Here is a 26,155-nt window from a genome sequence, read left to right on the forward strand (position 1 = left end):
TAAGTCTTCCTCGCCAGCGTAATAATCCTCACCAAATTCAGCCTTCTAACTCAGGTCCTAAGTAAAGCAACACAAAAAGGAACAGATACTTCTTCCTAAACAAATCACCTATGAGATTTAAAAATCTTAAATCCTTAGGAAATTTCTCTAATGTAAACTCTGGCAGCAATAGGACTATTGTGCCCAAAAGGTTCAATAAGTGGCCCAAATTCACAGCAAGTGACTTTCAGGACTAAAGTGCGGACTAGTTTTTTGGAACTCAAAAGTATTCTCTGGTTTGCCACATCAACCTAAGGAGTATCAGGATTTTTCAGTATCAGAGAGTAGCAGAAATTGCTTGATCTCCATTTTTAAGGTATTACATAACTTCTATAGGTGTTGCACAGTATGTGTTGAAATTATATGACTAGCTTATTAAAGTCAAAACAGAAGCATAACCAAAATTTAGAATTTCAGAGAATCTTAGAACAATGAATATATGCCTCAAATAGAACATTGTATTACTCCATTAAAATTATTTAATAAGTCTGAACTTTTTCAAGGAACTCTAGGATCATTTTCAGCTTTCAGGACTTAACATATAACCTAAAACAAACAAACAAAAATCCGTTTGCCCTCTCTAAGGCAGTGTATGCCCTTTTCTAATTTTTTGAATAATTACCATTCCAAATATTAAAAACATAGATTAGGGACAAAATAATTAATGATATATTTTTTTAAAAATCTAAAAGTTTCGCCTCGCCCATAACAAAAACAATAAAACTTAAACTCAGTGCCAGGTTCGAACCTAATTTCTGTACACTTAATAGTCATATAGATACTTACCTCTTTCTCTGGATCTTTCCATTCCATTTTTAAAATTCATGTTAAAATATCCTAACATGTAAATAAAGTTTTGCTAAGTACCTCGTATCCTTGAGAAAGATTTCAGATTCTAATACATCCTGCACTCTTCTGTTTCCACACTGACTATGATCTTGTTTTGACACTTGTGTGGTAAAGGGGTGCTATAAGTGGAGTTGTGACTACCAACCCATAAGTCGATTTCATGGACATCACTCCTGATTAAATATACGTACTACTACCCTTTTAAAACCTACAATTGCAAAGAGAAATCCTGAATTTGGTAACTGATAAAATTAAATTTAATGTTTTATTCTATAGTCTTTTCATATAGAATATGATTTTTTCTTGTAAAAGATATTCAAAGATTGTTTTCTTAACTCAACATGGGATTTCACTGTCTTATATAGGCCTGCTTTCAAGGAAATGGAGAACAAATGCTATTACTATTTGTGACAGCTACTAGAAAGCATCCAAGAACATTGGAAACATGCTAACCAGTAAACCTTGTCCACAACCTAGAAACTGATTTCCCTTATGAAGGGCCCTATTGCAAAGCTTTAAGCTCTAGCTACTCCCATTTAATTAAACAGGCAACGTCACAGTCTATAAGATCTAGTCGTTCGAAAGAAAATCAAACATTCTGAGCCACATTTTCCTTCTCTGAACTATGGTGTAAGAGTTGTTCTCAGAACATATTGAATCAGGAGCTACCTGTTGAACAAGAGCTAGATAATTTCCATTGTTATTCCACATATAAATGAAACATTCTCATTAAGAATATATAAATGTTAGAACTCAAATAACTTCCTCAGTTATAAAGTAGATAAAAATGGTGTTGATTCCTATTACTTAAACAATTCAAAGAAAGTATGTGGGGGACAAAATCCAACTGAAATTACCAGCAAATAGAAACAATTACCTGAAACATTTAGGCAGGATAAAAAGGAAACCCTTTCACTTAAATTTAACTGGAAAATTCCTCAGATTTACAGCAGCTGTTCAAAACTGGGTGCTCAATAAATGCACTAAGATTGTTAGAATTGTAGATCTAGCAGTAACTCTTCAGAACATGTAGTCCAAACATTATGGACTTAAAGCCCTATGGAAACCAAATAGTTGAAATAAATGTAGGGAAATAAAGAATGCATGTCTATTCAATGCAAGTGCTATTTAGCTTGAGCTTCTTATTGCCACATGAGAATGGGAAACTTTTTTTTTTTTTTTTTTTTAGTTTTCTACTCTTTCAAGAGAATCCAGAAATCCAGATTTTTATATGAAGTCACCTTTTAAAGGTTGGCAACTGGTTCATAATTTTTAAACAATGTGCAAGCCAGTTTTTGACTAGCGGACTGTCATCTAGTCTCAGCTTCTGATATTAGACTTTTAAACCTGAGATTCTTCCAGAGAATAAGTGACTTTCCAAGGCCACAAATAATTAACGTAAATTTAAATTCAATATTTTCCTGTCTAAAGAATTTCAATCAAAATAGTTCAAGTAAGATGTATATTTACTGAGTCCTCAAAAATAAGCATACTTAGCATAACCTTTATTAAATAAGCATTTAATGTGAGAGGTGAACATGGTGTACTGATTAATAAGTTATTTTTTTAATTTAGTAATTTTTCTAGTATAATTCGGGGGAGGGAAGGATAACAGGCAACGGATATGTCAGTTCTCCTATGCTGGAGCAGATTTTTAAGTAAAGTTTTAAATCAACATCTTCATGACCAAATCATACAGAGTAAATTAATCACTTCTCTGGGCTTATTTATCAAGTAATGTCAAAAAAGTAAAGTATGGAAGAAGCCTCTGAAAGCAAAATGATATGTTATTAAGCCCAGTTTTCACAAAGACTCTTATCACAGCAAGTGGTGCCACCATCTACCCGGTCACCCTTTGCTAGAAATCTGGTAAGTTATCATCACTTTTCCATTTTTTTCTCCTTGCTACATTCAACTAATCATTAAGTCCAATGAAGTCTATCTAGAAAAGATATATCTAGTCTGTCTTGCAACATTTTAATTACCAGTATCAGATATTAAGCCAGAGGTTTAAAAAAAATGTGGCTAGTAGGCCAAACCCAACCCACAGAACATTTTGTCTGACCTTCACGGTATTTTTTTTTAATATGAATATTTGTCAGTATTAAAAACTGAGAGATTTCTCACACACACACACACACACACACACGCACACACACACACAGATTTCCAACTTTTCTTGGAATATCAGAAGATCTGGAAAAACCAAGATGAAGGTAAGTTACAGTCACATCCTTTGGAGAAGGCATACACTCTCTAGTTGGTTACAGTGCTCACCTTTACCTATGCTTCACTCATTTTACTTGAGTATGTAAACCCTGAGTTAGACTTTGACCATTTATTTCCTGAACTAATAAGATAATTTCTTGACTGGGCTCCCTGCCTCTGATTTTAACCCATTCAATTCTTATTTGACAATGCTGACAAATAGACTTTATAAATGAAACGTTTTCATTTTACTCCTTGCTTAAAATCTTTCAACAGTATCCCATCATCTACAAGCTAGAAGTCAACTTCCTAGAATTCAAAACATGCAAAGCTATTCCGGATTTCATCCCTGTATATATCTTCAATCTCACCATATATTAAATCAGACTGAGTTGCTTATAATTTTCCCCAAATGCCATGATCTCTCCCACTTCTGTACTTTAAGATTGTTCTTTCCTCAACTTAGAATGTCCATCCTTTCTTTGTCTGGCTAAATCTTACTCTTCCTTCAAGATCAGCTCAAGTATGATCTCCTCTGGGACACTTTATCAGGTTTCCCCTCCCTGTCCTCTCTATCTACCCCTTCCCGTCAATCTGCCAGGCTGCTCCTCCTGCACATCAGTAGCATCCTATGGCTGTTACAGCACTGTATTTTAATTATTGCTTTTTTTTACCTTTGTCTTCCAACTAAAGTTAGCTCCTCTAAAGTAACCCTTGTTAAATTTCATCTTAAAATGTAGATGAGAAGATAAAAGTATTTATCTTCTGCTGCTGAAAAAAGGAATTAACATTTATAAAAGGCCTCCATGTGCCAAGTACTATAGCTAAGTCCTTTTGTAATTTCTCATTTACAATAAATGAGATAGGATTTACTAGGATTTACAATAAATGACAAAGTATATAGATTTTGAAATTTTAGTTATGGCTTGGTTAAATTTTGAGATATTACTTGCTTTTGTAAGATCCTCACATTACACTATTTTGAGGTCATAGATGTTATTCAGATACAATCATCCTTTGGTATCCTACTGGGAACTGGTTCCAGGATCCCTGTGGATACCCAAAATCAGGAGATGCTCAAGTCCCTTATATAAAATGGTATAGTATTTGCATATAATCTATAGACATCCTCCTATATATTTTAAGTCATCTCTGGATTACTTATAATATCTAATACAACATAAATGCTATGTAATTTGTTGTTATACTGTATTGTTTAGGGAATAATGACAAGAAATAAAGGTCTGTACATATTCAGTACAGACTCAACCATCACAGGCTTAACTACATAGAACAAGTCAGCAACAATGCAACATTTTTTTTTTTCAGATATTCTCAATCAGCGGTTGGTTGAATCTGTGGATGCTGTACCTGTGGATATGTCGGGCTGACTGTACTCATAATTTGCTTAAGACCTATTTTTAGTTCACATTATTTCTGACTGAACTCATTTAGTATAATTTTCCCTGATTTGAAAAAAAGGGAATGAAAAAAATGCTCAAGAGCAACAAAGCTTAAGGAAAGGTTAAAGAAATACCCATATTAATATCCATACAACAAAATGTTCACGTAAGGAAAAATCTTACCTGTAAGACTTTACGGAAAGAGAAACATTATATAATGTTTACATAGGGAGGATTCATTCAAACATAATTTTCAGCTGCTCCTATATTTAGCAAAATAGGTAAAACTATTGCAAAAGATTTAGAAGGTTAACTTACCCTTTCTGTAAGAATTACAATTGGTGAAAATATAGCATTCATGAAATCAGACACATCAATTTGAAATAAATATTTCAAAATTGGACACTCGGAAGCATCTTCTGTGGATTTATAAATAAAAATATGTTAACATTTTATATGATGTAACTTTTGAATCTAATATCTTCCTAAATTTCTGCCTTAAAAACCAAATAACTTGTTTCTTACCTTTTTGAGCAATGTAATTTTGAGAAGACAAAGAGTACTCAGTTGAAAACATCTGATTGTTTGGCAGAGTATTTTCCACAGATCTGTCTATTTCCTCCTGAGCAGACCCTTCAGTATCTAGTGATGTTTTTGATTTTTCATCATTATTTTTAGAAGAAGGAGTTTTGAATTGTACTTCTTCATGAATTCTCATAGGTAACCCTATTTTAGAGACCGTATCTGCAAATAAATAAGAGAAATGTTTTGTTGTGTGCGTGTGTGTTTTTTTTTAAGTACTTGCTTTGTTGTGGGCTTCCCTTTTGTTTTCTAGGCAGATCATTCTTTGAACCTTTGTAGTCATTATGATATTTCAGTTTATAAGTATTCGGCCATTTGGAATGACCCCATCCTTTATCTTCAAAGCCAGCAGTACAATCTCTCTCTTGATCTGACCCTCCTACTTTCCTCCTATAAGTAACCTTGTGATAATATTGGGCCCACTAGGAAAATTTCTCCATCTCAGGATGCTTAAATTAATCACATCTGTAATGTCTTTTTTGCTTTGTAAAGTAACAGATTCACAAGGTCTGGGGATTAAGACATGGACATCTTTGAAAGACTGTTATTCAGCCTACCAGATAGCCTTTCTCATGTTCCTTGACCATGAAGAATTTTTAAAACTGTATACAATTCTATTCTCTACATTATCTTTTGTCCTAAAAACTATTTTTTAAAAAAGAACAAACAACTAACATAATTGTTCAACAACTGTTATTACTATACAGTATAAGCTTATAACTAGGAATAAGACAATAAATAGATCCCCATAGAATTGCATTCCTCTTAGATACATTTATTACCCAAGACTGTATGATATTTAAATACCATTAAAAATGTATATGTCCCTGCTCTTCAAGAAAATTGATGAGATAATATTTCTTACTTTATCAGAGAACCAAAAAGAGAATCAAAATGACCAAAATTACTTATAGTATCTGCAGCCTACTTGATATTAATAGTTAATCCTATGTAATACATAGAACAAACTGAACTGGTTGTACAAAGAAAGGTAATGTTAAGATTTACAGCAATTAACTTCCAAGTTCTGAAATCTAGTCCACTGGATCATGCATTTCTACAACACATATTTGCTAATATGTATTATTAAATATAAAAACCATTGTCACTCAAACTTTTAATGAGGTTGTTCCAAAGGCGGAATAACCACCACCCACTACTAAAGAAACTATATTAGCCATTTGCACAGAAAGGTACCCATATTTTTAGGATATATGAAACAAATTTAAAAATGATAAAATACCAATTAACTCTTTTCATCCCATGTCTAGTATATTATATTATTATATATTATATCATATCATCCAATGAGTATATTAAAAGAAACAAGAAATGAACAAAAGCTTTTAAAATCCCCAAATCAAATAGATCCTTTACATCAAATGAAAATTTTGGAGGAGGATGATTGAAAGCAATCCTTACTGGTTAGCCCCAATACGATTTTTATATTTTAAAGTATGTTATGTTATTTGCTAATTTACTGGAGTGTTGTGTAAAACAAATATAGATAACATAAGTCCAAAATATATTCTATCTGGCTAGCTAGGCGGGTGTCTCCTTCTTCCCTCACCATCCATATGCGTCCCTGCCTAAGCTGCGCGCTCGGTCGAAGAGGACCACCTTCCCCGATAGTGGAGAGCACCGTTCTTCGGTCAAGGGTATAGAGTGGCTGAGCTCCCCTGCTAGAACCTCCGTACAAGCTCTCAAAATATATTCTTGACATCATTATTTAAATTATTTTAGGAATTATTCATTTATTTTAGAAATTATCAAGAAAAGATCGTGTTGGCTTAGTAGAAGGAAAATACCGATATTACAAATAGAATATAAAAATAACAATTATAAGAGATTCTCATTCAACTGTTTGTAAAATACTGCTATGAGTATATACAGGTATATGCTAATTTTCTCTTTCAGACCCAATAACAGCATAAGCCTGTGCTGAGAAATCGAGTTAAAATTAATACTAAATTGTATTTTGAATTTCATTTCTATGCTATGAATGTGTCTGGCAAAGACAAAACTTCACATGAGATTGATGTTTCCTTAATTTGATGACCTCATTAAATTTACATATTGCTTCAGCAAGATGAGAGTGTCATTAACTTTTGAAATGGAACTCAAGAAATTACAAAGCTTATCACTGCTTTTTAAAAGATGTCAAATAATTCTATATTGTGAGATAAAAATGCATATTATCCAACTGAAAACATGATCATTACTTTAAGGAAAATATAAGTTTTATTTTGCATTTCAATAAAACAAGATTGATAGAGTTTTAAATAAAACATTCCTGATTTTACTGCTTTTATGCTGCATACTAAATATTTAAATGATTTATACTTTAAACCGATATTATACCTGTGTTCAAATTTAGAATGAAAATTTGAATATCTTGAGAACCTTCATTTAAAAAGGATTACCTTTCCACAAGATTAATTATAAATTTTTTAATTTGAAACGTCAAACTTCACCATGTTTGTAATGTTGCATCATATATTTATGTGCATGCCATGTTAAATAGCCATCAGTTTGTTTTAAGGCAATTCAATTTTCAAACATAGTTTCAACCAATTGTTTTGATTGAATTAACTAATCAAACAGGATTTTTTTTAAAAGGTTCTAACCAGTTCTAGCCTGAAGTATAGTATTCAACTAAACTCTGGGATTTACTTCTCAGTTACTTTTTAAGACAAGGAGAGAAAAGTATCAGTGCAGTCCTCAAAAACAATATTAAAGAGTTGTAAGTGAATTACACAATGTCAAATTTTGTTCTTTGAGTAATGAATTTAACAAAGCACTTTGATGTTGTCACTTACTTAGCATTGTTTAAAAGATGAAAGTCCCAAGTAAGCAAACATTTATCGGTAATTTAATGATACCACTTGTGGACATTAAAGTTAAAAACAAGCAACAACTTGGGAGTCTGAATACAACAGGACTGTTGTGAACACAGGACTCAAATAGTGATCTACTATGCTCTTTAATGGCAGTAGAGGTAAAAAAGGCTTATTCAATAATTAATTATATTCTAATTTAATATAACTATATTAGTTTTTTTAAATATTGTCTTCAAATGCATTTGAAGTAAACATATATGTTAAGAAAAATATTTCCTGTAATATTTTTCTATTTAATTACAGAGAGATATTATTTTCACCTGACTTAAACCTAAACTTTACGATTTACATTAATTATAGATATGCTTTTCTTACAATTGTTTTTAAACAAAAGTTTAAGTCAAATAAAATAATGAAGAATTTTTCACATTTAATGGTACTTGGGAAATTCACTATATAAATATGCTCAATTAGAATCCTTTTGTAAAATAGTTATTAATATTTCAATACAAATAACTGTTCCCTAATATATCTTTTTTGTAAGTTTTTATATCAGTATATTAGTTTTTCTGTAAATGTGGTTATCGCAAATCTCAGCCTTTTACAAATATTGATTCGCAATCAGTGATTCATTTTTTCTTATAGGCTCTTTATAATTAAAAGAATTGTGGAAATTATCTGAATATATTGGCTGCGTTAGCTATTTCTCAGTATCCAGAAAATAGAGCCTATGGCTTTATCCGAATCCCTCTTTTAGTAATCTTTTTTTAAAACAAATTTTGCATGACCCCAGGCTGTTTTTTGTTTAATTAATATTCTAATGTTTTGGAATAATCCACTTTGTTTATATAGTATAACATATCTTTTTTCTGAAACAAAAGAATTTCTGAATATTTTAATAATAAAATTCCTCAAAACTAATTTTAATTGCATAAATATTCAATTCTCATTTGAATGTTCACCAAATTTTTCATATTTGGATATTCTCCCAGCATCACTATATGAAATGATAAATTCTACTAAAATGATATACAGGTTGTCCTGGTGTTGCTATAAATATGCTCTAAAATATTTCTATATATTTATATTTTGAATCTTCTGTATTTCTGGACCTGATATTATTTTGCTTTGTTTTAGTCTTCTTCTTTTCAGTTACTCTTATCTACTTTTTTCACAATATTCCTTTAGGATCTAACAAGTTTAAAACAAAATACTTTTACTCTTTCGTCTTTGACAATTTCGTTTTCTAACGTTTTTAGTCATGAAACACGTCATACCTACACATATCTCAAAAAAACATGGGTTAGAATCTAAAGATCTCACATTTTGGAGAATATTAACAAATGAGATAGTTCTGGAAATTCAAGGAAATCAACTCGTTCTAATGGAAATGTGTTTCCTTCTAAGCGTGCAACATTGTTGATCTCTTCTTGTGAAAGATTTTCTGTCATTCTAAGGGTCATTTGTCTCTGTATTACTGGCAAATATTTGCTGAGTTTCTAATCTGTCCGTCATGGAGATGTAGGAAAGTGATGTTATATAATTCTTTACTTAAAATATAATCCACATATTTTTAATTATAGAAGTTGCTAGATCCTGGACATCTAGATCTAGAAGTATCTTCTGATACTTTTTCTCTTCTCTTCCTCTCTGTTGAGCTCTTAGAATTGGAAAACTCAAATGAGAAGGTTGAAAACTTGAATTTCCTTATTATCTTGTACACATAAAGAAAACCTTAGTTATAGTTTTTCTTATTAAGGGTGGTAGTGGACGGGTACAGACCTTAGAATAAATTGTCATTTAGGAATGAAAATTATTTTGAATTATTGAAGTTTTTCTTAGTTTAAATTTCTTAACAACAACAACAACAACAACAGTAGTGGGAAGGTGTAAATGAGCTAAAAAGTGAGTGTCAATGAGCAAAACTCTCATCTACCAGAGTAGGAAGTCAATGGACATCATCTAAAATAGATTATTCGAAGCTGAACAATATAAAGATTTCATTTAGAAAACAGAAGTAAGTACTAAAATAAATTTGCTTAAAAAAAAAAAAGAAAGAATTGTCCCCAGGACAGAGGTGGAAGTAGAGATGGACAGAGGAACAGAGTTTCCTTTGGTTAAAAAAAAAAGAAAAAGAAAAAGTCTCATTTCTTTGTAAAACTCCTGGGTGGATGTATATAATTAAACTTTCATTTTTCTCAGTTTGATTTGCAAGTCCCAGTCATTGAATCTAGGAGGGTATAGAGCAAAAGATTTATTCCCCCAACAGCACAGGACAGTCTCCCACAGTAAAGAATTATCTGGCCCAAAATGTAAGTAGAGCTGAGATTGAGAAGCCTTTCTCTATACCAACAGCTAGAAATCTAAAGCATGAAAAGTCAGCATGGTGTTTGCGAGTTTAATAGCTTAAGCGAAACCAAACTAATTCTCCTTTATGGTTGTGAGTATTGGACATAATACTAAGAACTTCAATGTTTCAAACTGTGCTTAATAAATAAAATGACTCAAAAAAAAAAAAAAGCTTTAACGCTTTATATTTTAAAAACTGTTTATATATATTACTTTAACAAAAATAGAAATTTATTGTAAAATTCTTTAGGAACTTCCTGGAACATCCATATATTTCCAATCATTATTTTTCCCATGAAATTTTATTTTATAATATTAAGATCTAAGCCCTAGAGTAAACCAGAAATTGATAAAAAGGACAACTAATAAAGTTGTTGATTATTGAGTATTTTGAGAACATGGGTTCCTGAACTTTTTGTCTTTATAAAACTACTTACCTTATTTATACTTATAAATATAAATTATGTCTAAAAAATATAGATATTTTTATACCAGCCTGATTGACTGTATCTGCTTTTTGACGTTCTAAGTTTCATATTAGCTATGGGACCATTTTCAACTGAAAATTCTTCTGTTTCATCATTTTCAACTATATTATTCTTATCCAGTATATATTTAGGAAATGGCAATTCTGTTTCCTTTTGGAAGTTCCAAGGACTGTCAAAATTACATAAGAAATCATTAAAATATGGTAAGGTATCAGAATCATCTGTTTTCTCTAAGACTTTTTCCTTACCTAATTGATTTTCTGTTTCCATAATTTTTATTGATTTTATTTCTTGTTCCTTATTAGGGTGAAATTCATTTGTTGAAGGATATTCATGTTTATCTCCTTCACCTTCTTTTTCATTTTTTCCATCATCTGCTATAATTTTATCTTCATTGGCATATGCGAAACCTAGCATATTAAAACCAAAATCAAACCAACTTGGTTTGAGAACTGAGCTCGCATTAGTGATTGTATCTTCTTTTTCTGTTAATATTTCTGTACGTGGAACCGTGGATTCTTCCTCAGATGATACAGAATTAGGAACATTTTGTAGTGGTGTATTTTTTTCTTTGGGCAATAATTCAAGCCCTGTATCGTCACCTCCAAAACCTAAATAACTTGTAAATCCACTGCCAAACCAACCAGTGGCTTGACGACTGAGAATGTGCTCTGACTCGGACACTTCAGACTGTTTCTTAGGCACTGAATTGAATTCCGATTCAGGTTCTTTCTTATGTTCTGTTTGGGACTCAATATTATTTAATTCCTCTAAGTCATTCTCATCTTCTACTGCTATTTTTCTACTTTGAAATGAACTTTTTTGTAGAGGTTCAATAATTGATTCAACAGTCTTCTCTTCGGCTTGTTCCTTTCCAAATCCAAACCATCCTTTCACTTCAGGCACAGTTGAGGGTGGTGGGACATAATCCACCCCTGGAATAGGATCCTGTTTCACATTTCCAGCTTCTATTCCTTCCCAGTTTGATGATTCACTATTTCTTCTGATATCTTCAGGAGACTCTGACGCTGGAAATTGGTCTTCAAACCCAATACTTTCAGATGTTGAAAAAGATCCAGGTTCTGTCAGAAAATCATTTTCATATATACTAGATTTTTGGTCTTTATCTTCTTCATATGGATATATATTTTCACCATTATCACTTTTTAACTCACTATCTTCATTTTCAAATGTGTAGCTTACTCCAAGAAGACAAAGAAAATCAGATTCCTAAGAGAAAAAAAATTATGACTAACATTAATATATTAAAAATTCTTGTGTCTCCCTAAATTATTTAAAATGTATGACTATGATTTTCCCAAGACCACACAACTAGCTCAAAAACAGAGCAAAATCTAAAATCGGATCTCCTAATTTCAAACACTTATATCATAACTGACTTCTCAGGTTAATGATATAAACTTAAATGAAAATCCTTTTACATTAGGATTAATTGTTATCAAATAGTTGAAGAATTTAAGAAGCAGAGACAATAAAGTCTTTGAGTATTTTCTGCAAATAAACTCTGATGAATAGGCATGTGTATCCATAAAATCTTGCTCCTCCTACTTGTGCACATGTAGCTATGTGGTAATTTGAGGGAATGGAATTTCACAGCATATGATCAAAGCTAAAACAGACTAGAGACTCTAAAGCATGAAGGCTGGTTAAAAGTTGTCCTAAGATAGTTAGATTTATTTTAGAGATATTGCATATAGTCGATGGAGGTAGGGATACTCTTGCTTATCTCACAGAACAACCAAATCATCAAGAATAAAAACGGTAAAGCTATTATTATTATTTTTTAATCTGAAGGTATCGAACAGTGATATGCACTGTTATGCGCTGCTCTTTGGATATCACCATTATTAAACGAGAATAATTTTCAGAATTTTTAAAAAGGAACTTCAGAATTGCAATTTTACAATATGTTTTTGGCACTGCATTACAGTGATTAAGAATAGACTTCTGGAGCCAAACTCTCTAGATTCAAATCCTGACTCTGCCATTTACTAGTTCTGTGACCTTGAGTGAATTATATGAACTTTCTGTGCCTCAGTCTTGTCATCTGTAAAATGAGAATGACAACACCTACCTTATAGGGTGTTTTGAGGATTCATGAATCAAGTGCTCAGAATAGTAACTATCTCTAGTATACACTAGCCTAACCTAGCCCAAGGTTACACTACCCCAGATGAGCCAGTAATGCAAGGGTAAAAAGTTCCAACCTCTTGCCTCTATTCCAGATAACCCTGAAAGGATATTCCACCTTCAGAGTTCTTTATAAAATCAATTGAGACCTTTGGTGCAATTGCATCACAGTTCAGCTTCTCTGCCCCATCTTGCCTTTTCTTTTGCTCCGTCACAGGTGCTATTATTCCCAAGAGGACTCCCCGTAAACTTCTTGGATGCAAAGGTCCATCTCAGAGTCTAATTCCCAGGGAATTTGACCTAAGAATTTGGGGCTACTGTGTGTTTACTGTGTACTCTACACTGTGATAGGTGCTGGAATTCTATAGTAAACCATAGAAGAAAAGTAATTATAAGTTGTGATAACTGCTATGGAAGAAATAAATAGGAAGCTGTGATTAAGAAGCAGTAATTCCATAAGAATCACTGTAGAAGGCCTCTCTGTGGCACTGATGTTTAAGCTGTGACCTAAGAGATTACAAGGAACTAGCCAAGTGAAAAACTTGAGGAAAGCATTCCAATCAGAGGGAACAGCCTGTTTGGGTCTCTCAGCTGGGAGACAGCTTGGCATGTTCTAAGAACAGTCAACAGGCCAGGGTGGCCAGGAGCATAGTGAGTGAGGAGAGAGTGGCATAAGACAGAGTCAGCAAGAAGGGCAAGAGCAGATCATGTAGCACCAGGGTAAGGAGTCAGAGCTTGATTCCAGGTTCAGTGAAAAGTCATTAAATGGCTTTAAATCAAAAGAACGACATGATCTGACTTTTCTCGTTTTTGTTTCTATAAGATTCATTACTGTTCAGAGAATGAATTGGGAAAGGGAATAAGCAGAGGTAAGGAGATCAGTTAGAAGACTTTTGTAGTCAGCATTCTAATTAAGAGATTATTATGCCTTGAATTAGGGCTATCGGGAGATGGAAAGTGGTGAGAATACAATATACTCCAGAGGTATTTTGGAGCTAGAACTAACAGGGCCAGTAATTATACAGTAAATGGACAGTTAATCCCAGAGTTTGTGTTGGGAAAGAGCCAGATAATAGATAGTTTGCTTAATTCACATCACACTGATCTTATTTAAGGTAAATTGGCTAACCTGGAATCTGAATTAAATGAGCTAATCAGGTTCACATATTAAAAAGTAACCTTTTGATTTCCTTTCTCATTATCAAGCCCAACATTATCAAGCTTATTTAAAACTTCAATAGCAAAACAGATTGTACAGATCTGAGACCTAGAGAGTGTTAACTGAAAAATAAAAGGCTTTTCAAAGTGAGAGGCAACAAGCATTTATTTGAAATCAAAAAGAATAGCTATTTGGGAATCACTGGTTCAGGCAGAAACCCAAATAGTGCTCTGATTAGGAGACAAAGGCAAGGGATATTTATGAGAAAGGCAAGGGGACAATCACATATCAATAGAAGGAAAGCATTTCTATTGGTGCAGATAAGCTAACATGGTGATGCTAATTCTAAACAGTATTTTTAGTTCTCAGTCCTGTAGTCATAATATCTGCTTTCTTGTTATCCTTACAAACAGTTCTTTGGGACACAATGTTGCTTTAGGCCCAGTCCAAAGGTTATTTTGCCCTGTTTTAACATTCCAAAGGTTTGAAGCATAAGGCATGCATACAAAGCAGTTCCTCTGGGATGGCAGCCACAGTTCCATTTCAAAGTGGCTCCATGTGTATTATTTTTCTTTTTTTATATATTATTTTTCTTAACGAGAGTGTGATGGAAAATAAAGTTTGTCTCAATAGAACAATAACATTGGTAATGATATCTAACACATAACACTTACTAAGTGCTGTTCTATGTACATTACATATGGTTATATTTTCCTCAGTAAATTTATGAGGTAGCACAATATGATAATCATAGCCTTTATTTTACAGATGAGAAAATTAAGGCACACAAGGCCACATAGCTACTAAGTGGCCGAGTCAGGCTTTTATCTCTCATCAAATTTGTCTTACCTAATTTTATTCACATACTCAAACTATTCCTAAAGTGAGTTTGCAGACCAACTATTTTATGTATTCACTATACAAGATACATATCCAATGGGCACTTATACTTTAGAAACTGTTTTAGCCAAGAAATTTTAGATTCAATTTATAACCAAAATGAGGAATAAATGAATCAAGTGCTTAAAATAGTAACTGTCTCTAGTATATACTAGCCTAATCTAGCCCAAGGTTACACTACCCCAGGTGAGTTTACTCACTTTAGTTGGTATTTGAATTTCCTCAGATATAAACACCTCTTCAATCTGGACTGCATCTCTGGGAAAATATCCAAAGTCCTTTTCTTTCTATCAAAATGAAGAACAAAGATTAACAAGGAAGAGTGATCAAAGCAATAATAAATATTGAACCTAATTTTGCTCCATGTCCTTGGCTTTCATCTATTTCAAATCACAAATATTGACTTTCATTTGCCATCTAAAAGAAAGTGAGTGAAATCGTATTCCTTTTGTTATTCAAAAGAACAGCATTAATTTGAGGAAACAAAGAGCCAAGCTGTAAAATGCTACTTTTTCAAACTTCGGAGGGTAACCTTCCCGTATACTCATTTTCTTTCTTTTTGTGTTTCTTAATGACCTTCCCTGCCCAGGTGGATCACAGATTTACACTAGTAAACCTGGGATATCAAAAGGCAAGGGAATGGTGGGAATACCCAAACTAGATAGAGCGGTGACATATTCAGCATTTTCAAGATGTCAAAATCGGGTAGAAGTTTTCAACTTTGAATGGCTGAGATAGATTCATCAAGAGAGTAAGGATCTACGAGTCCTCCAGGGAGGATTTGATTCCATTCAACTTTTCTGTGGTTACCTTGGTAACAGAGATCTTCTTATTCCAATTTAAGAGTATGTAGGATGGCCCCTAAATGTGAAGGCTTTACAACCATTCTCAACCCATTTCCTATCCCAATCAAGGCTTAAAGAACATATTTCTTTTGGTCTTTTGATCTAGCTCCATTACACCATTGTGATTCTTCCAGCTCTGCAGTTGCTGCAACTATTTGGAAACTGACAGCCTGTGGGTGAACTCTACAGTGCGATTCCTTAAACAGTTATGTGCCAGGACTAAACACCTAATATAAAAAACTAAATGTGTTTGGAACTTCACCCTGGCTCCACACATTACACACTACTCTTGTGCAGAATTATCATGTTCATACATAGTAAACAAAAAAGAACAATTTCTTTTCCTCTTAGACCTGAGTCATTTTCTTATAGCTGCACTGGGTGCCTACAAATGTGTTCAAGACATAGACTGGCAATGTTTAAGGGACCATAAGCAGTAAGGGATCTTGGGCCCTGCAGATGCCAGGCAAACAATTCTGGCCAGCAACAGTCAGCATTTCAGTCATACATCCCTGAGCTAAAAAGCAAGATAGATTCAAATAAAACTTCTCTTTCAAATAGTGATCGCAGAGGCTATACAAGGGAAAGATCTTATACATATGCAATATGGAAATGATACATGTATCAGGTTGGTCATGCTTATTCAACTTCAGAGTAAAATTGCTTATCATAGCATCTTTTCATGATAAAGCATAAAGATACAAAGCTATTTTCAACTGAAAATATTAATAATTAATTTTCCTATGTTATGTATTCAGAAAGGTGATTCTGACTTCTAGGAATTTCAGTGTAATAGGACTTTAGGTCAAATAAAAGACTCTCTCAGTTCTTTTTTTCCATGTAAAGTTCATATACCTTGCTTCCCTAGGCTACTAATTTTTCTGAGGATGTGTTCAATAAGAACTCAGTCCTTTATTTGCTCAGAAAGATAAATGTCTTCTAATCCGATTAACTAAAACTTTCTAGTCTCTTAAACTTGGCCATTAGCAGCACCAAGTGATGGCTGAGAATGTCTGTCACATAATATCCATTGGCACCTCTAAAGTCTTTCCAGTAAATATAAAAATCTATGTTCAAAATTGTTCATACTATGTAAAAATAATTTCTTCAAGGCCCTTGTAGTCATCCATCCCAACCATACTGCCTTTCCAAAAGCTACTTTATAGAAATTCTGGGACCAACACTGAACAAGACCGTTTTTGTTTGTTTGTTTTCACATGTTAAAGGTTTTATATATAAATATATATATATATATTTTTATATTTACATACATATATACATATATGTATGTGTGTGTATGTGTGTGTGTATATATATATATATATATCTTTGAAATTCTTAAAGTTCCTTTAGAGATGAAAAGCAGGCACTCTTGTATAAGCTAGCCATTTATTCTGCATTCAGTTTTTAAGACTTGATACTTACACTTCCTGCCCACAAATCTTTTTCTCCTGCAAGTTTAACATAAACAGATATCTCTTCTCCCTTAGTGAAGTTCAGGTATCGGCAGTCAGGTCCTCTGTAATCTCTGATGGCTAAGACTCTGCATATTAAAGCTATGTAAACATTGTAAAGAAAAACACAATTTAAATTAAAATGTTATGTCTCGCCCTCCCATCCATTCTATTTGCTCTCTTCCAGTCCATTCTATGTATTTCCAAATGCTCATTTTTTCATATCATTTATGGTCTCAAAAAGCTACATAGACTTCCCACTGCACACAGAATCAATTCAAACTCTGGCTGGGTATCCAAGGCTGTTCATGACCTGGTCCTCCTATCCTATTTTGAATGACTTCCTCTTGCTCCTTTACAGTCAATCTCCTCTATCCATTGTCCCTGGAATGTGTCATTATCATTCTCCAGTGAATAGGGAAGGGAAAAAAAGATAATTAGTGTTTTTCCTGGCACCTATATATTCCAACCATTATGATAAGCTCTTTCCTATCTTTATTTTATTAAATCCTCAAAACAGAACTATGAGGTAAATTATCTCATCTCAGTCTAGCAGATGACAAACGTTGGAGCCAAATTGCACTGAGCTGCTCTTCACTGTAACATCCACATTCTGTATTCTGAGCTTTTCTTCCTGGTCTTTCCTAAGGCTAGAAACACTTCAGTTTCTCTTCACGATGAACTCATACCTACTTCCTCTATGAGACATCCCTAATCGGTCTTGCTTACTCTGCTCCTTCTCTGAACTTCAATATTACCTATTAACTTTATGTTGTATCAGTACTTACTGTTTAATATTGACTTATCTTGTCTCACTATTCAGTGGAGGTCAAGAAATTTACGTTACATTTCATTTTATTCCTCTTGGATACAAGCCCTCTACCCAGACCCAGCATATAATAGGCCTTCAATAAATATGAATGATTATATCCACATATGATAGATTAAATACATACAGTAATATACATACCAAATTAACGATTATAATTATACTGATATACATAAAACTTTTTAATTAAGTCATGCAATTAAAGTTAAAATAACATTAGAAAATACTATAAATTTGAATATTCCCATTCCATGTTCTGTGTCTGGCCCTAAGGAAACTAGAATGAAGTTGTAAAAAGGGAAAGAAAGACTATTATTATTTTTCTTATTATAAAACATCATCTAGTAAACCTCTATATATTAAATTATATACCCAAACTGTTAAAGAAAATGTTTACTCATAAAAAATTTGCTTGTAAATTATTTTTTACACTAATATTTTCTATTTTTAATTTACATGTTGCAAATCAGAAATAATTGTCACATACTGCAGAGATAGAACTTATTAAAAGCAATTATGATATATTAGGATATATTCATTTTGTACCAGAATGCTAATAACAGAAAATAAATTAAGTTCTTAAGCAATAAAATAAAATTTATCTTTGTAGAACATAAAGTTTAATATTTAAAGATGTAAATAAAAATGTATTCTTCTAACACTGATTTCAGTATTTTTATGCAATAAGTGAACACAGAAATTATTAATGTTTGATAAAGTTTTGACAGTAAATCCTGATGGTATAAAATAAAAACATTTTGAGAAAATTCATGAGAATCAGAAAGTTCTAATTATGAAATAGAAACTAAAAAATATCAGGGCTTCATAAATCAAATGGCTTAATATCTTTTCTAATATAATTCAATTATATTTATCTTAAAAAATAGTGAAAATGTTGATTAGTTTGTTTTTGAGGTCTGGATTAATGTCTGTATAATTTCTGATATATTTGTATATCAGACTGATCTTTGCCCCTGTGTATACTTACATTAAAAACTATTGCAAAATGCTTGGCTCCAGCATTTTCTTTTAATACTGAACTACATAACTACAATATTTCTTAATGATATTAACGCTCATTTTTATCACACATGTCCACAATAACAATTTATGTCATTTCGGCACCCCAGTTTAAGAGGAAAGGAAAAAAAAGAAAAGCAAACTTACTTTCACATTCCAAATCACCACATTTTTTAAAGTCTGCCAGTAGTTTTGCGCTCTCCGGACACTTTGTCAGAGAAATAACCAAAAGGAGGATTCTGTGAACTCCGAGCTTCACCATGCTAAAACAAGCAGGAATCCTAAATGAGGTTTAAACCAGTTAGGCAGTAGATATGCCAGCCAAAACAGGATATACTCCACTATCTTTCCTAAATATCAGAGGAAAAGGTATAGGTTTTTTTTTGAAATCCCTTGATAACTACATTTTTCTATTGGTGTTTAGTCTTGAGAGACAAACACTCTCTGTTCTCAATCTGCAGTGTCAGGTATCCAGATAATACATTGGGGTTTAATAATTAACAGGGATTTTTTTAGTTGGACTCATGTCTTATAAATATGGCCCGTGTAAAACCGCCTCTCTTAAAGGCACCTCGTGTTCAACATATTGTAAACAGGACTCCACAAAAAGGTAGTTCCCTTCTTTCTGTTAAAGTCTTGAAGTAAATCAAACAATAAGCACAAACTGAGTATTTGCTGCATACAAATATTAGCATCAATGGAGAAAGTATATATTATTACATGGAGAAGCAGTAATAATTTATTTAAAAAAATGGTTTTGAAATATCATGATGAAAGTTAATTGGAAAAATATGCCACTTTGCTATTTAAAAAATCTTTAGTGTTACTATGAAGTTTGAAACTTGTATTTTGTTAAGAACACTAGTTAAAATGTAGTAAGTACTTATTATGTTCCAGGTACTGTCTTAAACACTTAATTGTATACGAGGAACCTGAGGTACACAGAGAAGGATTAAATCACTTGCCTAACGTTACACAGTGAGTAGAGAAGAAATTTAAACTTAGGCACTGTGGCTCCCCCTACTCATAACCACTATGGTTCCTACCAAGAATCAAGTTATCTGCCACAGAAACATGTCTACTTTGTCTGCAACAGTGCTCTTCCAGAAATAGCAGGTACAGTATTATTCCATGTATTTAAAATTGTATGCATATTTTCATGAGTGGAGAGAGAATGAGATATCTGAATCCTCCCCCATACAACGGGTGTATATAATGTGATTTCAGGTTGTATTCACTTTCTTCTTTGTGCTTTTCTATATTTTTTTACTTTTTTTTTTAATGTCTACAGCACTTGGTCTTCCTAGGTAGTTTCCCATCCAAGTACTAACCTGACCCGACCCTGCTTAGCTTCTGAGATCAGACGAGACTGGGCGTGTTCAGGGTGGCACGGCTGTGGACATTGACTTTCTTTTTAAAATCAGTGAGCGTATATTCTTTTTCAAATACCAACAAAGCTATAAAAATCAAGTTATTTAAATGTTATTGTCACATAAAAGTAATCAAAGTCCTATATTGGGAATTTTAGTGTAAAACACTAGATCTCAGTAGGTTTTCAGATACCACAGTTGTCCTATTTCAATCTTGAGAAAATATTTTCCTAAGCTCTTCTTTGCTATACCTTTTTCCTGTATTTGGGTATGTCAGCGTGTATGTGGGTTGCAGAACGCAGTACTTTTATGACACCACACTCCCCTCTAGTGCCTGACATAAACAAGACAAATATCCAGCACCTGAACAAGCTAAAGTGAATTTTTGCTTTCAGAGTCCTGAAAAAAGGAAATGTGTTTTTCGTTTGTTTTCCAGAAACAATTAGTAGGAAGCCTGCTCTCTCAGAACAAAGATTTTTATATCCTTAGAAAGAATCTAAACTGGCTTGCAGTCAGAGCCGTGCATAGCTGTTCACATGCACACTCAAAAAGGTATAGGCTGGTTTTTTGAATGCTTTTGAAAATCTATAAACTATGTTGTCAAAGACATTTACAGAAGAATTAGCTCTTCAGCTTCCAAATTTGGCACAGAATTATTTGCATGATTTATATCAATTTGAGAATATTTGATAATTAATATATTTTATCTTTTTTGTATTCGATATTAAAGATCACAGATAAATTCTGAATTAATTAATTTAATTATGTTTTAAGTTAAGAGAGAAAAAAATCCAGATGAATTTAAATTTGTCTATTGATTGGCCTAAACGAGATTTGAGTCAAGAAAAACAAGAGAGAAATCCTTGCCTAAAATACCATTCTAGAGAGATTTGCTCTTACTAGAAATGCTCCCACTTTCTTGCTACTTAATACACTCAGGTGATCTCATTTTATGTTCAGACCATTATTTAAATATAATTAAACATGATATCTGAAAATATGGTAGCACAATGTTAACTATCTAACAGACCCAGACGAAGAGGTAATACATGAAAAGAATAAGAGCACTTAGTTTAAGAAACCCAAGTATCAATTTTCACTATAAAAATAGTTATATTAACTTAGCCAGATATTATCTAATTGCTAATGCATTTTGCACATCGTTTGTGTCAAAATTAAAATATAATACTGCTACTGAGGAAGATTTCATAGTAACACACACTCAGGAATACTGATTTGGAAAGCCTATAGCATTTTTCAGAAATGATACAGGAAGTAAGAGTACACACTGTGTAGAGCTAAAGAAGGAATCACCAAAGCCACACAACTATGTATTATCTTAGAGATAATACTACAGAGCAACGCTTTTCATGAGAATATAAAGACATAATTGTGAATGCTGCTCTTCTACTGCCTGGTGATGTTAATCTGATACTATATTCTTAGTACCTCAGATTTTCTAAAGTGAGAACATATTTTCTTCAACCAACTGCCTGTTACTCTGGCAACTAATAAGATAGAAAAATTTGATTAGAAGGTACTTGGGATAAGCTGAACTGATTAAGCTGTTTTTGTTGTTGTTGGTTTTGTTGTTGTTATTGTTGTTGTTATTTTTAACTAGGAAGGGGACATTAGAACAGAGAGCCCTTGGAAATAGTCCCCATGGTAGACATGTGCACAGTGAGATATGAGGCCCAGGAAAGATTGAGATTCAAATTGGTGTGGAAGACATGGAGATGGCCCCCAACATCCCCTCCTCAAGGTAAAACTTTCTGCTCAGCTGCAGGGAGTGCAGTTAGCAGACATCCTCTGTCTGGCAGTGACTTCAAGGTCTACCTCAGTAGGAGAGGACCACCTTACCCAACATGACCCCTTCCTGGGTGATCTAGTGAATTTAGTGAGTAAATGACAAGGAAGTACAAAGTCAGGGTCATTTCAGCTTAAGGTAGTACACTCTGACAAGCACTTCTTACTTGAGTTCCCTGTTAGGTTGACTGAAGCTTTGTGGAACCTACATTGCAGTTTGCCTTCCCCTCTGCCCAGTCTTAGTTTCTCCCTCTTCTTTTCATAGGTGTTGATCCCTTGAACCTTAAACTCTGTCTCAGCATCTGCTTTAGAGGACTCAGCCTCAGAAGCTAGTGATCCACAGACACAAAAAGAGGAGATAGCAGAACATGGCAAAGAGTGGAGAGTGGATTGGGAGAAACCAAAGGGGAATATCCCATATACACTGTCATTATTCCTTTACTATGTGTTTTAAAATAATAGTATGTAACATCCTCAACATGCAAGATGATACATGTATGATATTTGCTGATCAAGGGACCAAATTGATTAGACTCATTAATGAGTAGAAGAGGAATTTAATGTTTGTGGAGCACCAACTTTGTACCAGTGAGCCTATTGGATGCATTCCAAGATGTCAGAAACAAGGCTTTTAGGTGGAAAATAACTTGGTATATATAATAATAAAACATAAAGGCAGGTGGAGAGTGGTAGGAGATAAAGTAGGAGATGAAGACAAAGGTCCAAACATGCAGCGACTTTTGGCTGTGGAAATGAAATGTGAATTTTATTCTAAGTGCAATGGGAAGCCATAAAAAGTTTTAAGGAAGGGAATGACAATATTTGTGTTTTTATCATATAACTTCACTTTTTTGCTTTGCTAACTCTTACTTTTTTGTTTTGCTAATCCCTACTCATTCTTCAAGTCTTTTAGGTTAAATTCCTTAATAATACATTATTCAATAACTTTTTATTGAATGAAAGAATGAATGCATGAATGAATAAATGAACTGACGTCTTTCAGCTGTGTAGCTCAACTGTTTTGAACTCTCTCAGTTCAAAAAGATCAAGTAATCCTTTTGATTAAATTTTCTCATCTGTACAAAAATTCTGACAAAAAGAATTGGACCCCATATTTATCTTCGTTACTGAGTTTATATTAGTAGCAGCAGTCAAACTCTAAATATCCAGCAAGCAAAACTATAAAAATCCTTTGGATTCCCAAATACCATAGGGATGCTTGACAAGTTGCTATATGAGTGAGTTAACGGAATAGAAATATTTAGTATTCCTACTAATTTCCAGTCATCAATAGCCTGAATGTCTTTTAAGAACTCATTTGAATCAATTTTATGTATTCTAATACCATCCCTTCCAAAATGCTCCTCCTTCACACCTCACTGCTACCCTCTCCCTATTCATGTATCTTTTCTTTCTTGCTTCTTTTGGCGTCTATGTCCCTAAGTATCTTATACCCCCAAGTATCTTATGCCCCCAAGCTTCTTTAAGAAAAAGATTAACTCACAAATAAACCAGCAACTTAATGTTTATGTCTCCCCTCAAAATTAAAAATTTAAAAGTTTATAGAATACAATTTCTGCATGAAAATGAATAAATTTCTTATGATTATTATTTGTTTGACCCACTTCTTTCAAAGGTATAAATAATAAAATAACTGCTATCATTATTTTTATTTTTTTCTTTCTCCCTTCTTCCAGATTGCCTAGGGCATAGAAATAAATGCCCCCTCTGTCAATGGTCTCACGCTAGGACTTGGCAAACTATTCAGCCTCTTAGAGCCTTGAGGTGTTTGTTCACAGAATGAGAGACTTGCACTAAATGACCTCCACAAGTCCTTCCAGCTGATATTCTATGATTATCTAAAATTTTACTGATTTCTGTAACCAAAACATAAAACTGGACTTGGCAAAATTTCTGTTAACAAGGTCACACTTGATTTCTAAAACTTGATTACCACAGATTAAAAGTAAATTTAGGAGGTACAGGATGCATCCCACTATGTTAGATACAAAGGGATGGGGACATAAAAATGCCCTTAGATAGTAAGATAAAATAAAGTATGCACACATTCTCTTATTTACCAAATAGTTTTTGAGTGCCTGTTATGCACCAGGCACTGTGTTGGGCACATAGAACACATGAAGAAAAAGCAGACAGTGACCTTGTCTCCATGGAGATTACAATCTATGGGGGAAAACAAACAAGACAACTAAATTCAAGAATATAAAAGAGATATTCAGGATGCTAGGGATTGGTGGTTAATTCATTGTGAAGCAAGAGAGAAGGAAATGTCAAGGACGACTATCGACTTCCTAGCTGGACGATTGAGAGCATTTTAGTGCCATTTACAGAAACAGGAGCACAGGTGAGGGGCAGGTGTGAAAGAGAGGCAGAGGAAGATCATGAGTTTGGTTTACAACCTGCTGAATGAATGAAGGTAAAGCAAAGCAAGTTATTTGCAGAAAAAAATTCGATGGTTTTGGAAAATTATTCATAAGCCTGTTTTCAGAAGACTTTTTATTTTGAAATAATTGTAGATCTTCAGAAAATAGAGTTCCTGTATACCTTTTCACCTAGCTTCCCCTATGTTAACATCTTATATAACCATGATCGATAAATGAATTAACATTAGTTCAAAATATTAACTACATACTTTATTGATTTCCCTAGTTTTCCAACTAATGTCCCTTTTCTGGTTAAAGGATCAAATCCAATATACCACATTGTATTTAGTTGTCAGGCCTCCTCAATCTTCTATGACAATCTTCTGTGAAAGTCTGTTATCTTTTCCTTGTCTTTCCCGACCTTGACACTTTTGAATGTCCCTCAGTTTAGGTTTGTCTGATGCTTTTCATGGTTAAACCAAGGTTGTAGATTTGGGAGAAAGAATACCACAAGAGTAGTGTGCCCTGCTCATCACGGCCTGTCAGTGGGTATGCATGATATCAACTTATCTAATTAACTGGTATTGTTAACCTTGATTACGTGGTTAAGAGGATGTCTACCAGGTGTCTCTAATGTAAAGCAATGCTTTTTCTCTGCTATTCTGTTTATGTGAAGAAAATTACTAAGTCCATCCACTTTCAAGAGGAGAATTTAGCTCCATGTCCTGAAGGGAGGACTATCAAAAAACTCAACTGTTCTCCAACAGTAAGAAAACTGGCTTGTTATCTATAATATATTTACTTATTTGCTCAATCCCAGTATACACGTGAATTAGTTTCAAAATTCATAACCCATATCCTGTAATAAACAAATTTACCATTCAGAGTTAAATGTGTGTGTATAACTCTATTTGACTATAGTCTTACAGTATCTAATCAAAGCTTTTTTTATAAAGTTATTTAGGTCAGATCCTTACCATCTCCTTCAGTGTGGTATGTTACACATTTGTAACACAGTTAAATTTATTAGCCGTAGCCTAGTCCCATCTTGGGCTCCTGTTTTTTAAAAAAAATTGCATTCAGTAAAATTAACTCTTTATGGCATACAGTTCTATGGGTTCTGATCCACTACCACTGTACCATATAGAACAGTTCAAAGTCATTTTAAAGTTAACAGTTAAGCCCCAAACTTATTTTATCTAAATTATGTGGAGAATTCTTAACTTCACTAGTTTTCTTCATGAGGCTTATTAATCATTTAGCAGAATAGAACGATACTTAATATAGAAGATCATTGAAAGTAAGATAAATATCTTTTAATCTTTGCAAGAGAAAAAAACTCCAGTAAAAGTTGCCTTTGAGTTTTTCTACCAGTTCAAAGTTGAGAATGCTTAAATAGATATATCTCTTGAGACATTTTTTTCATTGGTCAAAGATTAGATCAGTCATATAAATCTGACATTGGGTATACAAAAAAAT

General features: G+C 33.2%; 1 protein-coding gene and 1 pseudogene across 8 annotated transcripts in view; both read right to left on the reverse strand.

Annotated features, from left to right (window-relative positions):
• Positions 1 to 19,573, reverse strand: part of MIA2 (MIA SH3 domain ER export factor 2) — a 79,844-nt gene extending 60,271 nt beyond the window's left edge. For 3 of the 8 annotated variants that reach the window (XM_039856750.1, XM_039856749.1, XM_039856748.1), the window contains exons 1-6: positions 19,264 to 19,572; positions 17,239 to 17,369; positions 15,169 to 15,255; positions 11,007 to 11,988; positions 5,025 to 5,243; positions 4,818 to 4,918 (exon numbers count right to left, since the gene is read on the reverse strand). In XM_039856750.1, the coding sequence (XP_039712684.1) occupies positions 4,818 to 4,918; positions 5,025 to 5,243; positions 11,007 to 11,988; positions 15,169 to 15,255; positions 17,239 to 17,369; positions 19,264 to 19,378 (1,635 nt within the window). In that variant the 5' untranslated portion in view covers positions 19,379 to 19,572. Of the gene's footprint in view, positions 1 to 825; positions 949 to 4,817; positions 4,919 to 5,024; positions 5,244 to 11,006; positions 11,989 to 15,168; positions 15,256 to 17,238; positions 17,370 to 19,263 lie in introns of those variants that run through there. The other 5 variants (XM_039856752.1, XM_039856751.1, XM_039856766.1 and 2 more) reach the window with 3 other exon arrangements.
• Positions 19,574 to 20,398: 825 nt separating this feature from the next.
• LOC120597971 (uncharacterized) lies at positions 20,399 to 20,517 on the reverse strand (annotated as a pseudogene).
• Positions 20,518 to 26,155: the final 5,638 nt, after the last annotated feature.

The sequence above is a fragment of the Pteropus medius genome, unplaced genomic scaffold (assembly GCF_902729225.1).
Source record: "Pteropus medius unplaced genomic scaffold, Ma_sr-lr_union100, whole genome shotgun sequence".
Taxonomy (NCBI): Eukaryota; Metazoa; Chordata; class Mammalia; order Chiroptera; family Pteropodidae; genus Pteropus; species Pteropus medius.